This window comes from Rutidosis leptorrhynchoides, chromosome 8 (genome assembly GCF_046630445.1).
Source record: "Rutidosis leptorrhynchoides isolate AG116_Rl617_1_P2 chromosome 8, CSIRO_AGI_Rlap_v1, whole genome shotgun sequence".
NCBI lineage: Eukaryota > Viridiplantae > Streptophyta > Magnoliopsida > Asterales > Asteraceae > Rutidosis > Rutidosis leptorrhynchoides.
In genome coordinates this window covers 19,299,590-19,313,665 of record NC_092340.1, presented here as the reverse complement: position 1 = coordinate 19,313,665, position 14,076 = coordinate 19,299,590, and the positions used below count along the sequence as shown (strand labels likewise).

The window sequence follows — 14,076 nt, the reverse complement described above, 5'->3', positions numbered from 1 at the left end:
AAATCATGTTATTTAATCATTAAGCATGGCAAACAAGTATAGTCAAACAAAACATATTCAAAACGATTCAAATATCATTACAGAAACTCAACCATACAGATCTGGAAAGAACCAGAAATTGCACAGAATAAAGCACAAAGCCGGAGGCTTCCTTCACTCCAAGCCGGCGGCTTGAGGGTGAAACCGGCGGCTTCATCTGAATCCCAAATGAAGTTTATCTTTCATCCACATAATTACTATGAACGTTTATTTCATAGTAAAAGACGAACATAAACGAATACATAAAATAAAATAGACAAAACAATAAAATAAGGATAGAATCATACCTCAAAAAGAAGGTAGATGTAAAAAGACTTGAATTAAATCTTGAATCTTGATTACAAAAAGTAAATCTAACCTAAGGGTTTAGAGAAAACTCCTAAAAAATGACCTACCAAAATCTGGATAAACTATCTACTTCTGAACATATGAAAACTGAGACCAGAGGCCTTAATTTATAGAATTCTGGGGCGGTGGCCAAGCCGGCGGCTTCAGCGGGAAGCCGGCAGCTTGCCTTGAGTCGGTGACTCCTCGTGCAAGTTAAACTTAATCCGCAAGCCAGATCTTGTAACCATCATACTGAAGCCGGCAGCTTCATGCCAGGCCGGCGGCTTCACTTGGTTCGCCGGATCTTTCTGATTTTATCTTGATTTTGTTTCCATTTTTACTTGAACTTGGTCGATAAGTTGAGAAACCGTGTCAACCAGGCCGGCGGCTTCATTGGGAAGCCGGCGGCTTCCTTTGCCTTTTTCTTGATCAACAAGTTCTTTCAATTTTACATCAATTCTGGAACATTCTGGTACTTTTAGCTCCAAAGCCGGTGGCTTCATTATCACCTTGCCGGCTATAACGACCCGTCCTAATCCATCTGGACGAATACATTACATTTGTTTACATCGCGAGGTACTTGACCTCTATATGATATATTTTATAAACATTGCATTCGTTTTTAAAAGACAAATTTTCATTACTTCGAAAGTTGACGGCATGCATATCATTTCATAATATATCCAACTATAATTGACATATTAATAATCTTGATGAACTCAACGAATCGAATGCAACGTCTTTTGAAATATGTCATGAATGACTGCAAGTAATATCTCTAGAATGAGCAAATGCATAACGGAAGATTTCTTTCATACCTGAGAATAAATATGCTTTCAAGTGTCAACCAAAAGGTTGGTGAGTTCATTAGTTTATCGTAATCCATCATTTCTATAATTTTAATAGACCACAAGATTTCATTTTTCATAAATAACATTACACTCGCAAGTGTATAAAAATCATTCTTATGATGAACACCTGGTAACCGATATTAACATAATGCATATAGAATATCCCCCGCATACTCGCAAGTATGCTATATAACGGCAATCACAATCACCTTTTTAAAGCGAAGTACTAAAGCATTCCAAATTCCAGAATGGGGTTTGTTAGGCCCATAGATCTATCTTTAGGATTCGCGTCAATTAGGGGCCATTTCCCTAATTCTTAGGCTACCAGACTTGAAGGGACGATATTCGGTATAGTAATCCAACCATACAATGTAGTTTCAAGTACTTGTGTCTATTTCGTAAAACATTTATAAAAGCAGCGCATGTATTCTCAGTCCCAAAAATATATATTGCACAAGCATTTAAAAAGGGAGCAAATGAAACTCACCATACGATATTTTGTAGTAAAAATATGCATACGACGGATCTGAACAATACAAGGTTGACCTCGGATTCACGAACCTATACCAGTTATATATATTAAAACACATAATAATAGTTAACAAGTTTATATTAATATTATTAATATACTTCTTATATTCACAATTTATATGTTATTTTGGTAAATGAATTAATAATTAATATTTATATATAACAGATCCCTATTAAAGTATTTTAATTAGGATATAATATATGTTATTATATATAAATGCTTAAAGTATATTAGAATTAATATTTATATATATGATTTAATTTAAAAATATATTTATATATTATTTGTAACATAATTATAATAGCATTTTATTAGAACAAACTAGTACCTAATATTAATATAGATGTAAAAATATATTTTTATATAAATGTCTTTTAGTTTGTGAAAATTATAATAATTATGATAATAATGTTAATAATAATACCAATACTTATTTTAATGACAATAATAATAATAATAGTAATAATGGTAATAGTAGTACTACCTCAAAGGAGTAGCCCTTAAAAAAATGCCCAAGTCCGGGTTTGAACCCGCGACGTTCCGCTAACCCAAAAACATCCTTGACCATTACTCTGATTGTTTCTTTCAGAATTAATTCACCCATCAAATCGTTTTAACCCTTAATAATCTATTTAACCTCACCTTATATCTATCCTCATTATTTATCCTAGTCACAAAATAAATCATTACGATATCCTCCTTCATTATTTTCGTGATCATCATCTCGAATCACCATTATCATAAACGCAACATCCTATTTTTCTCCGTATCATTGTGATCATAATCATAATCATAATCATAATCATAATCATATCATGATCATAATAATCATCATCATTCTCCTTGATATATCTTACGAAAGTTAAATACCTGACAGAAAAAAGATAACGGAAAAAGTAGGGTCGTGACATGCGGCAGCTCTAAGGCCCCCGGCCCGGACGGTTTCAACATGGGATTTTTTAAGAAGTTTTGGCATGTAGTTAAAGTTGATCTAATGTTAGCCATCCATGAATTCTAGCGTAAAGGTGATATCAACAACGGGTGTAATGCGTCCTTTATTACCTTGGTCCCCAAGAAACAAGATCCTTCGGTGCTCAATGATTACCGACCTATTAGTCTTATCAGAAGCTTCTACAAAATTATTGCAAAGCTACTTTCAAATAGACTAAGGAAGGTAATCTCGTCTCTTGTTGGCTTCGAACAAAGTACATTTAGAAAAAAATAGGAATATCCTTGATGGGGCGTTAATTGCAAATGAATCAATTAGTTTCTTAAAACACAAGCGTGCTAAAAGTTTAATTTTTAAAGTGGATTTTGAGAAAGCATTCGATTGCTTGAGTTGGGAATACCTATTGGAAGTAATGGAAATAATGGGGTTTGGGTCAAAGTGGAGAGGTTGGATTCGTACTTGTCTTAAGTCGGCTTCCATTTCGGTGCTTGTTAATGGCTCACCAACATGTGAGTTTAAAATGGAGAGAGGTGTTAGGCAAGGTGACCCGTTATCGCCTTTTCTATTTATTATTACAGCGGAAGGGCTAAATGTTTTGACAAAAAGGCGGTACATAACAAAAATTTCTTGGGTGTGGAAATCGGATCGGAAAAAATTCCCATCTCACATCTCCAATACACCGACGATACCATTTTCTTTGGTGAGTGGAGTATATCAAACTTGAGAAACCTTTTTAAACTCCTTAAATGTTTTAAGCTCACTTCCGATTTGAAATTTAACTATCATAAGAGCAATCTTTTCGGGATTGGGGTAGAAAAGGTTGAGGTTGAAAATATGGCTAACATGTTTGGTTGCAACCACGGTGTACTACCTTTCACTTACCTTGGTCTTCCGGTCGGGGGTAGAATGAACAAATTAGAAAGTTAGAACCCGATCATTGATAAGTTTGCGAAGAGACTCTCGGATTGGAAGGCGCGTTCGGTGTCTTATGGTGGACGCTTGACCCTTGTGAAATCGGTGTTGAATAGCCTCCCGTTGTACTTCTTCTCGCTCTTTCATGCTCCGCCATGTGTGGTTAAAAAACTCGAGTGTGTAAGGTGTACTTTTTTTTGAGGCGGAGCGGGCTCTAATTCTAAAATTTCTTGGGTTAAATGGGATGATACCCTTCTACCTTACGAAAAAGGGGGGTTAAATTTGGGTTCTTTAAAAAGTTAAAATTTAGCTTTGATCGGTAAGTGGTGGTGGAGGTTCAAAACCGAAACCAACTCCTTTTGGGTCAAAGTTATTTCTAGTATTTTTGGGTCTTTGGGTGGGTTATCACAAAACTTTGATGCTAATACTTTTCCTTATTCTTCGGTGTGGACTAACATAATAAAAGCAGGGCGTTCTTTAGAAGGTATTGGTATTCCTTTCCCCACTTCTTTCATTCGAAAGATTGGGGACGGGTTATCAACCTCCTTTTAGAACGACTTTTGGGTTGGGAATTTCACTTTAAAAAATAGGTTCAAGAGGTTGTATCATCTAGAACGTGATCTGTGTACATTAGTGGGCTCGAGACTTTGTCAACTAGATTCAGGACCATCGTTTGTGGGAAGCTGGAACAGAGAACCATCAGGTAGAGCTTTAAATGAGCTGGAGGACCTTCGGTAACTGCTGACTTCGGTTTCTGTTAATTCAGGGGTTGCGGACTCGTGGACTTGGTTTTAGGGTCCAATGGTGTCTTCAAAACAAGTTCCCTTTCAAAACTTATTGATGAGTGATAACTCCTAAATTATACAGTTTTTTGATAACATTTTGAGGAGTTATCTTAGTATTTTTGAGTCATTTTGATGCCAAAACACACTAAAATGGGTAAAAATGGGAAAAAGATATTTCTAATGATTATGTTCAAGTTATGTATTAAACAGGATCAAAAATAAAGAAAATTGCAAAGTGGCAAGATAAACCCGCCGGTGTGACGACCCGAAAATTTCCAATCAAATTTAAACTTAATCTTATAATAATTCCGACACGATAAGTAAAGTCTATCAAACCGAGTCTCAAAATGTTGGAACTATTTTTTTTTCTTTCTTTTCGTAAATGCATTTGACCTTGACTATTCCCGACAATTCACGAACAATTGTTTGTAAATAAATATGTGTATATATAGATCAGTAAATATTATATAAATATAGTATTAATATCCCAAACTTAATTACAAGTTATAAAATAAGTTGTTATTATTATTGTTACTTTCATTAATATTATTAATATTAATATTAACATCGGTGTTATTAATATTATTGTTTTTAATATGAAATTTTATACATGTAACTTGTTGTATCTTAATTATTACTTGTATTATTACTAGGTATTATTATTACCTTTATCATTAAAAATTATTATTTTTATTATCATTAACATTGATAATAATATAATTATCATTTCTATATATAAAATTATTATTATCATTACTTTACCATGATTCTTATTCATATTAGTATTATTTTGATATTATTAATACAAAAATTATTATTATTATTGTTATTATTAACAATATTATAATATTACTATCACTATTATCTCCATTGTTATTATTAATATTATTAGTCTCATTATTATTAATAAAATTAATGTTAAATACTAATGTGTATATATTTAATATTATTTTGTTTCTTTACATAATTAAAATACAAAAATATATATATATAATGATATATGACATATGATAATGCAGATACAAATATATACCTATACATATATGAAGAGCAAGTTTACATATATAAATATATACAGAAAATATATATACGTAAATACTGATTATAAATAAATATAAATATAGATACTAATTATATACATATACGTATTCTATTTCATCTCAACATCACCCTTTTTCTAATTTGTTTCTTATCTCCAATTCTGTAGTAGGATTTGAAATTCAAACAAATCGTACAATCAGTTAGACTTCACTATCACTTTATTTTTTTATTTCTTCTGATTGATTTTCCTGTCTGCTCGAGTACAAATCGAATTTCCAATTGTCTATACAAAACAAAACTGGTGGTATCATGTGTACAAACTTAAATAATTCGATTATCATCTCTATATACAATTATATCATAACTGCATTCAAATTGAAAACCATAATACCAGACAAACACTATCTCTGATTCACTCTTAAGTATTACTACCACTTTCAAACATCACCACGAAATCAATCCATCATCGATGAATGTTACTGCTGCGTCTACTAATTGTTTCAACTATTATCGATTCTTATTGCTGATGTTTACACCATAAGATCATCAAACCGCTGCACATGATTCTTGTTAACACTCGTGTCAAACCTATGATCACACAATCCGCTACTAAACACCATCACCAATTGAGTCCAACGATTACTGTTTTCCAGCTTCATGATCACCATTAGAAACCCATTTAACAACTTCTTGCTTCACTTCGGTTTACAACCAATTACACCACCATTCTCTCTCTTTAAACTCTTTGAACAAAAACCACACAAGAATCAACACCGAACCCTCACCACTCTAGCCTCCACTTTACTGTTGTTATGATCAAGCTCATGCTACTATCAACCCCCATAAATACCATCAATTGTAACTACTACTATTTCTCTCTATAACTATGATAAAACAAGCCATGAAACCCGGTACCTTCCTGCAACCTTTTGATGTTTTTTGTCTTTCTATTTGGTGCCTTAAAATAAGAAGGGAAGGTGCTTGTCATTTGAAGTTTTGAGCGTAAATAAAAATTAAAGTATGCCTCATGTTTCAGTATTATATGTGGAACGAATTGGAGAGGTTGCCGACAACCTATAATCATATAGTATCCCACTTACAATATATTAATAAGTAGTGGATTTCAAAAGTGAAAGTTACAGCTAGCCATGTGACATTTTTTATTTATCTTTTGGACGAACCGGATTTTCTTTTTTATTTATCGAAAAATCAATTCTCTAATCGTACGAGATAGATCCCTCAACCAGTTCGAATTCCTCGGATTCCGATAACTATTCCGATATGGATTTCCACACGAGCTCCGGCCGCAGTATAATCGGAATGGATCAACTAATTAGTCATCTTCAGTTCTGGATGAATTGGGAATGAGTTCGTAGTTAACTTAATCAACGAAAATGAGAATAAGGCAATTCCTTTCCATCAACCAAATTTCCCTCTTGACGAAGAACCTGAAACACTTACCGGCGAATCAGTTCGAAACACCATTTTCACCCTCATTTCTAGAATATCTCACCACGACTATATCATAAAGCAGATTCTAAACCTTATTCATTCGCTCGTTTCTACCAACAATCATCCCATAGTAATAAGTTAATGAGCTTCGCGCCCGAGTTGTAGCCTTGGAAAAAATGGTGCAAAACGTACCAGCTTCAGCAACATCACCGGCACCAACATCAATACATGTACCACCAACAACAACATCTACATCACATGCCTCAACATCTCATTATGTACCTCGAGTATAATCATTATTCTACATATCGTTCTACGTCAATTATCTTCGTTCTTCATGGCGATTATGTAATCTCTAATGTTTTAGAGATTATATATTCTTGTTCTAACGGTAAATCAAATGAGTCTAATATCATACTAACTCATTAAATCTATGATTACATCTGAAGAAAATATATATGTAAGTATATTTTCATAAAGATTGTAATTAAAAAAAATTCTTTCGTAGAAACTGTTAATGGTGAAAATATTTTAACGGGTAGGTAATACTCGAGGAATATTTAGATTTCACATTAATAAGTACACTGTACATTCTTCCAAATCTGATTCCAAAGTCATTTACTATCCTACTTACATCCACAGATATACGTATCTGTTCAGCGCAAAATAACCATTTTCATTCAATTTCATATTTGAATCTTGATCTATCAGAATCCAACAAGTGGCATAATGAAGAAAACATTGGACAAAAATAAAATTTGTTAGAAACAAACAAATTAACTATGAGAAAGTTTGTTAAGAATCCACGCTAACTGTTCCTAGCTAACTGTTCCTAGCAAACTGATTACATTTTATTTATCGCAATTTATTTATCGCCATTTATATTCTCGCAATTTTATTTATTGTCATTTAATTTCTGTTATTTATTTTACGCACTTTAAATATCGGGACACGTATACAAGGTTTTGACATATCATATCGACGCATCTATATATATTATTTGGAATAACCATAGACACTCTATATGCAGTAATGACCGAGTTAGCTATACAGGGTTGAGGTTGATTCTACAATAATATATATACTTTGAGTTGTGATCGAGTCTGAGACATGTACACGGGTCACGATACGTATTAATTAATTCGAATATTATATATTAAACTATATATGAATTATTGGACTGTTAACTGTGGACTATTGACTGTGGACTAATAACATTGGACAATTAAAATGAATTAAAATATTGATTATAACATATGAAACTAAACATTTCTTCAAGTTTGCCACTTGATTTCATCTTAACGATTACAATCTGCGTTCAAACCTTTCATGATTCTTGAAAACACCTCAATCGAGAGGATGAGTCAACCGCACTTCATCCACGGAAGAAAACATTAATGCATATAGTTATGCACCTGGAAACACTCGGAACCTGAGTAAACGTTTAACACGTGTCTGTGCTAGCTCCTTTGGCATTGTTATTACCGAAAATAACATTGCAACTCTTTTTCAAATTAGCCAATTTGTCACAGCTTCAACAAATCAACTTCGACTTCCATTCGAATTAACCTTATTATAACCTCGATATATAAGTTTGCCTGTCGTCATAGTTACCGGGGAACCATTTACATTCCACCACATTAGCAGTAAACTTACCAGCAACTTCAATGAATTTAGACTTTCCGAAAAATCATTATATTCATTGAAACCCCATCGTGTATTCATCTATACCCTGTAACAATAATTGTCATACCAATTACCGAGAATCAGCAATCAGTATTTCAAATCTCGTAGCATTTCTACATCAATAGTTATATGTATACCTATAACAATTATCTCCTAGAATTACGATCTTCAATTCTGAAATTTTGAAAAGCACCCAGCCTACGAGTCAATACATTGAACTTTGAAAAAGCTGAATGAAGCAGCAGAAACTGTAGGTAACCGTAAACGACCTTAATCGTCGGAAGTTTGATGATAAAGAATAGTATGTTTGAAAAACTCAGAAAAGTTGGAACTGGAAAACGAATTGAGCTAACCACGAAGGAGACCAAGGATAAATACAAGGATCATACCCTATATTCAAAGAATCCAGGTAATTCTGGATCCGTTGAAATATTTAGAGAATATCTTGCTCCGAAGTCATGTTAAAATCTTGTGAAAAATTTTTCTTCATCAACCTTCGAACTTGGAAATTCCAAAATATCATCATAAATATCTTCGATATTTCTGAGGATATTTTCATAAATATTCTCGTCCGAAATTATATACCTCTTCATGCTCCCTGTGTTTCAGTATATTGGAAACTTCTGTAAAATTAAAGTTTAATTTATGAATGAATTCTGGAGAAATGTAAATTGATGCATGAATTAGTATAATATAATGACACTTGATCAACGTGATTATATTACAGTAAGTCATGCTGAGTTTCTAATAAAACGTGATGATTCACAGACCATAACATCATCATGTTTTATGTTACACGACTTTTACATTCTATCTAATCTTCAAACATATCAAGAATATATCTTCTTGATAGTTCTATCTTTTCTCTTGAATTCTGGTAAAGTAACCAATCAAGATCGTGCTATTACAATTTCTCTCTTAGAACATTAGTCATGATCATTCGAAACTCCATACCTACAAATTCTGAACCATTATTCGCTTGATTTAAAATCGAAAAGAGAAAATAAAAGTATGAATGAAATGTCCCGTTCTTATTGATTAAAAACGTTCCATATTAATTGATTTCGTTGCGAGGTTTTGACCTCTATATGAGACGTTTTTCAAAGACTGCATTCATTTTTAAAACAAACCATAACCTTTATTTCATAAATAAAGGTTTAAAAAGCTTTACGTAGATTATCAAATAATGATAATCTAAAATATCCTGTTTACACACGACCATTACATAATGGTTTACAATACAAATATGTTACATCGAAATCAGTTTCTTGAATGCAGTTTTTACACAATATCATACAAACATGGACTCCAAATCTTGTCCTTATTTTAGTATGCAACAGCGGAAGCTCTTAATATTCACCTGAGAATAAACATGCTTTAAACGTCAACAAAAATGTTGGTGAGTTATAGGTTTAACCTATATATATCAAATCGTAACAATAGACCACAAGATTTCATATTTCAATACACATCCCATACATAGAGATAAAAATCATTCATATGGTGAACACCTGGTAACCGACATTAACAAGATGCATATTTAAGAATATCCCCATCATTCCGGGACACCCTTCGGATATGATATAAATTTCTAAGTACTAAAGCATCCGGTACTTTGGATGGGGTTTGTTAGGCCCAATAGATCTATCTTTAGGATTCGCGCCAATTAGGGTGTCTATTCCCTAATTCTTAGATTACCAGACTTAATAAAAAGGGGCATATTCGATTTTGATAATTCAACCATAGAATTTAGTTTCACGTACTTGTGTCTATTTTGTAAATCATTTATAAAACCTGCATGTATTCTCATCCCAAAAATATTAGATTTTAAAAGTGGGACTATAACTCACTTTCACAGATTTTTACTTCGTCGGGAAGTAAGACTTGGCCACTGGTTGATTCACGAACCTATAACAATATATACATATATATTAAAGTATGTTCAAAATATATTTACAACACTTTTAATATATTTTGATGTTTTAAGTTTATTAAGTCAGCTGTCCTCGTTAGTAACCTACAACTAGTTGTCCACAGTTAGATGTACAGAAATAAATCGATAAATATTATCTTGAATCAATCCACGACCCAGTGTATACGTATCTCAGTATTGATCACAACTCAAACTATATATATTTTGGAATCAACCTCAACCCTGTATAGCTAACTCCAACATTCACATATAGAGTGTCTATGGTTGTTCCGAAATATATATAGATGTGTCGACATGATAGGTCGAAACATTGTATACGTGTCTATGGTATCTCAAGATTACATAATATACAATACAAGTTGATTAAGTTATGGTTGGAATAGATTTGTTACAAATTTTCACGTAGCTAAAATGAGAAAAATTATCCAATCTTGTTTTACCCATAACTTCTTCATTTTAAATCCGTTTTGAGTGAATCAAATTGCTATGGTTTCATATTGAACTCTATTTTATGAATCTAAATAGAAAAAGTATAGGTTTATAGTCGGAAAAATAAGTTACAAGTCGTTTTTGTAAAGGTAGTCATTTCAGTCGAAAGAACGACGTCTAGATGACCATTTTAGAAAACATACTTCCACTTTGAGTTTAACCATAATTTTTGGATATAGTTTCATGTTCATAATAACAATCATTTTCTCAGAATAACAACTTTTAAATCAAAGTTTATCATAGTTTTTAATTAACTAACCCAAAACAGCCCGCGGTGTTACTACGACGGCGTAAATTCGGTTTTACGGTGTTTTTCGTGTTTCCAGGTTTTAAATCATTAAGTTAGCATATCATATAGATATAGAACATGTGTTTAGTTGATTTTAAAAGTCAAGTTAGAAGGATTAACTTTTGTTTGCGAACAAGTTTAGAATTAACTAAACTATGTTCTAGTGATTACAAGTTTAAACCTTCGAATAAGATAGCTTTATATGTATGAATTGAATGATGTTATGAACATCATTACTACCTTAAGTTCCTTGGATAAACCTACTGGAAAAGTGAAAAATGGATCTAGCTTCAATGGATCCTTGGATGGCTCGAAGTTCTTGAAGCAGAATCATGACACGAAAACAAGTTCAAGTAAGATCATCACTTGAAATAAGATTGTTATAGTTATAGAAATTGAACCAAAGTTTGAATATGATTATTACCTTGTATTAGAATGATAACCTACTGTAAAAAACAAAGATTTCTTGAGGTTGGATGATCACCTTACAAGATTGGAAGTGAGCTAGCAAACTTGAAAGTATTCTTGATTTTATGTAACTAGAACTTGTAGAATATATGAAGAACACTTAGAACTTGAAGATAGAACTTGAGAGAGATCAATTAGATGAAGAAAATTGAAGAATGAAAGTGTTTGTAGGTGTTTTTGGTCGTTGGTGTATGGATTAGATATAAAGGATATGTAATTTTGTTTTCATGTAAATAAGTCATGAATGATTACTCATATTTTTGTAATTTTATGAGATATTTCATGCTAGTTGCCAAATGATGGTTCACACATGTGTTAGGTGACTCACATGGGCTGCTAAGATCTGATCATTGGAGTGTATATACCAATAGTACATACATCTAAAAGCTGTGTATTGTACGAGTACGAATACGGGTGCATACGAGTAGAATTGTTGATGAAACTGAACGAGGATGTAATTGTAAGCATTTTTGTTAAGTAGAAGTATTTTGATAAGTGTATTGAAGTCTTTCAAAAGTGTATAAATACATATTAAAACACTACATGTATATACATTTTAACTGAGTCGTTAAGTCATCGTTAGTCGTTACATGTAAGTGTTGTTTTGAAACCTTTAGGTTAACGATCTTGTTAAATGTTGTTAACCCAATGTTTATAATATCAAATGAGATTTTAAATTATTATATTATCATGATATTATCATGTACGAATATCTCTTAATATGATATATATACATTAAATGTCTTTACAACGATAATCGTTACATATATGTCTCGTTTAAAAATCATTAAGTTAGTAGTCTTGTTTTTACATATGTAGTTCATTGTTAATATACTTAATGATATGTTTACTTATCATAGTATCATGTTAACTATATATATATCCATATATATGTCATCATATAGTTTTTACAAGTTTTAACGTTCGTGAATCACCGGTCAACTTGGGTGGTCAATTGTCTATATGAAACATATTTCAATTAATCAAGTCTTAACAAGTTTGATTGCTTAACATGTTGGAAACATTTAATCATGTAAATATCAATCTCAATTAATATATATAAACATGGAAAAGTTCGGGTCACTACAGTTCCTACCCGTTAAATAAATTTCGTCCCGAAATTTTAAGCTGTTGAAGGTGTTGACGAATCTTCTGGAAATAGATGCGGGTATTTCTTCTTCATCTGATCTTCATGCTCCCAGGTGAACTCGGGTCCTCTACGAGCATTCCATCGAACCTTAACAATTGGTATCTTGTTTTGCTTAAGTCTTTTAACCTCACGATCCATTATTTCGACGGGTTCTTCGATGAATTGAAGTTTTTCGTTGATTTGGATTTCATCTAACGGAATAGTGAGATCTTCTTTAGCAAAACATTTCTTCAAATTCGAGACGTGGAAAGTGTTATGTACAGCCGCTAGTTGTTGAGGTAACTCTAGTCGGTAAGCTACTGGTCCGACACGATCAATAATCTTGAATGGTCCAATATACCTTGGATTTAATTTCCCTCGTTTACCAAATCGAACAACGCCTTTCCAAGGTGCAACTTTAAGCATGACCATCTCTCCAGTTTTAAATTCTATATCTTTTCTTTTAATGTCAGCGTAGCTCTTTTGTCGACTTTGGGCGGTTTTCAACCGTTGTTGAATTTGGATGATCTTCTCGGTAGTTTCTTGTATAATCTCCGGACCCGTAATCTGTCTATCCCCTACTTCACTCCAACAAATTGGAGACCTGCACTTTCTACCATAAAGTGCTTCAAACGGCGCCATCTCAATGCTTGAATGGTAGCTGTTGTTGTAGGAAAATTCTGCTAACGGTAGATGTCGATCCCAACTGTTTCCGAAATCAATAACACATGCTCGTAGCATGTCTTCAAGCGTTTGTATCGTCCTTTCGCTCTGCCCATCAGTTTGTGGATGATAGGCAGTACTCATGTCTAGACGAGTTCCTAATGCTTGCTGTAATGTCTGCCAGAATCTTGAAATAAATCTTCCATCCCTATCAGAGATAATAGAGATTGGTATTCCATGTCTGGAGATGACTTCCTTCAAATACAGTCGTGCTAACTTCTCCATCTTGTCATCTTCTCTTATTGGCAGGAAGTGTGCTGATTTGGTGAGACGATCAACTATTACCCAAATAGTATCAAAACCACTTGCAGTCCTTGGCAATTTAGTGATGAAATCCATGGTAATGTTTTCCCATTTCCATTCCGGGATTTCGGGTTGTTGAAATAGACCTGATGGTTTCTGATGCTCAGCTTTGACCTTAGAACACGTCAAACATTCTCCTACGTATTTAGCAACATCGGCTTTCATACC

General features: G+C 32.9%; 1 protein-coding gene across 1 annotated transcript in view; it reads left to right on the top strand.

Annotated features, from left to right (window-relative positions):
• Positions 1–3,119: 3,119 nt before the first annotated feature.
• LOC139863203 (uncharacterized) overlaps positions 3,120–14,076 on the top strand; it is a 42,085-nt gene continuing 31,128 nt past the window's right edge. Inside the window, exon 1 of the mRNA XM_071851851.1 lies at positions 3,120–3,307. Coding sequence (XP_071707952.1) covers positions 3,120–3,307 — 188 coding nt within the window. The remainder of the gene's footprint in view (positions 3,308–14,076) is intronic.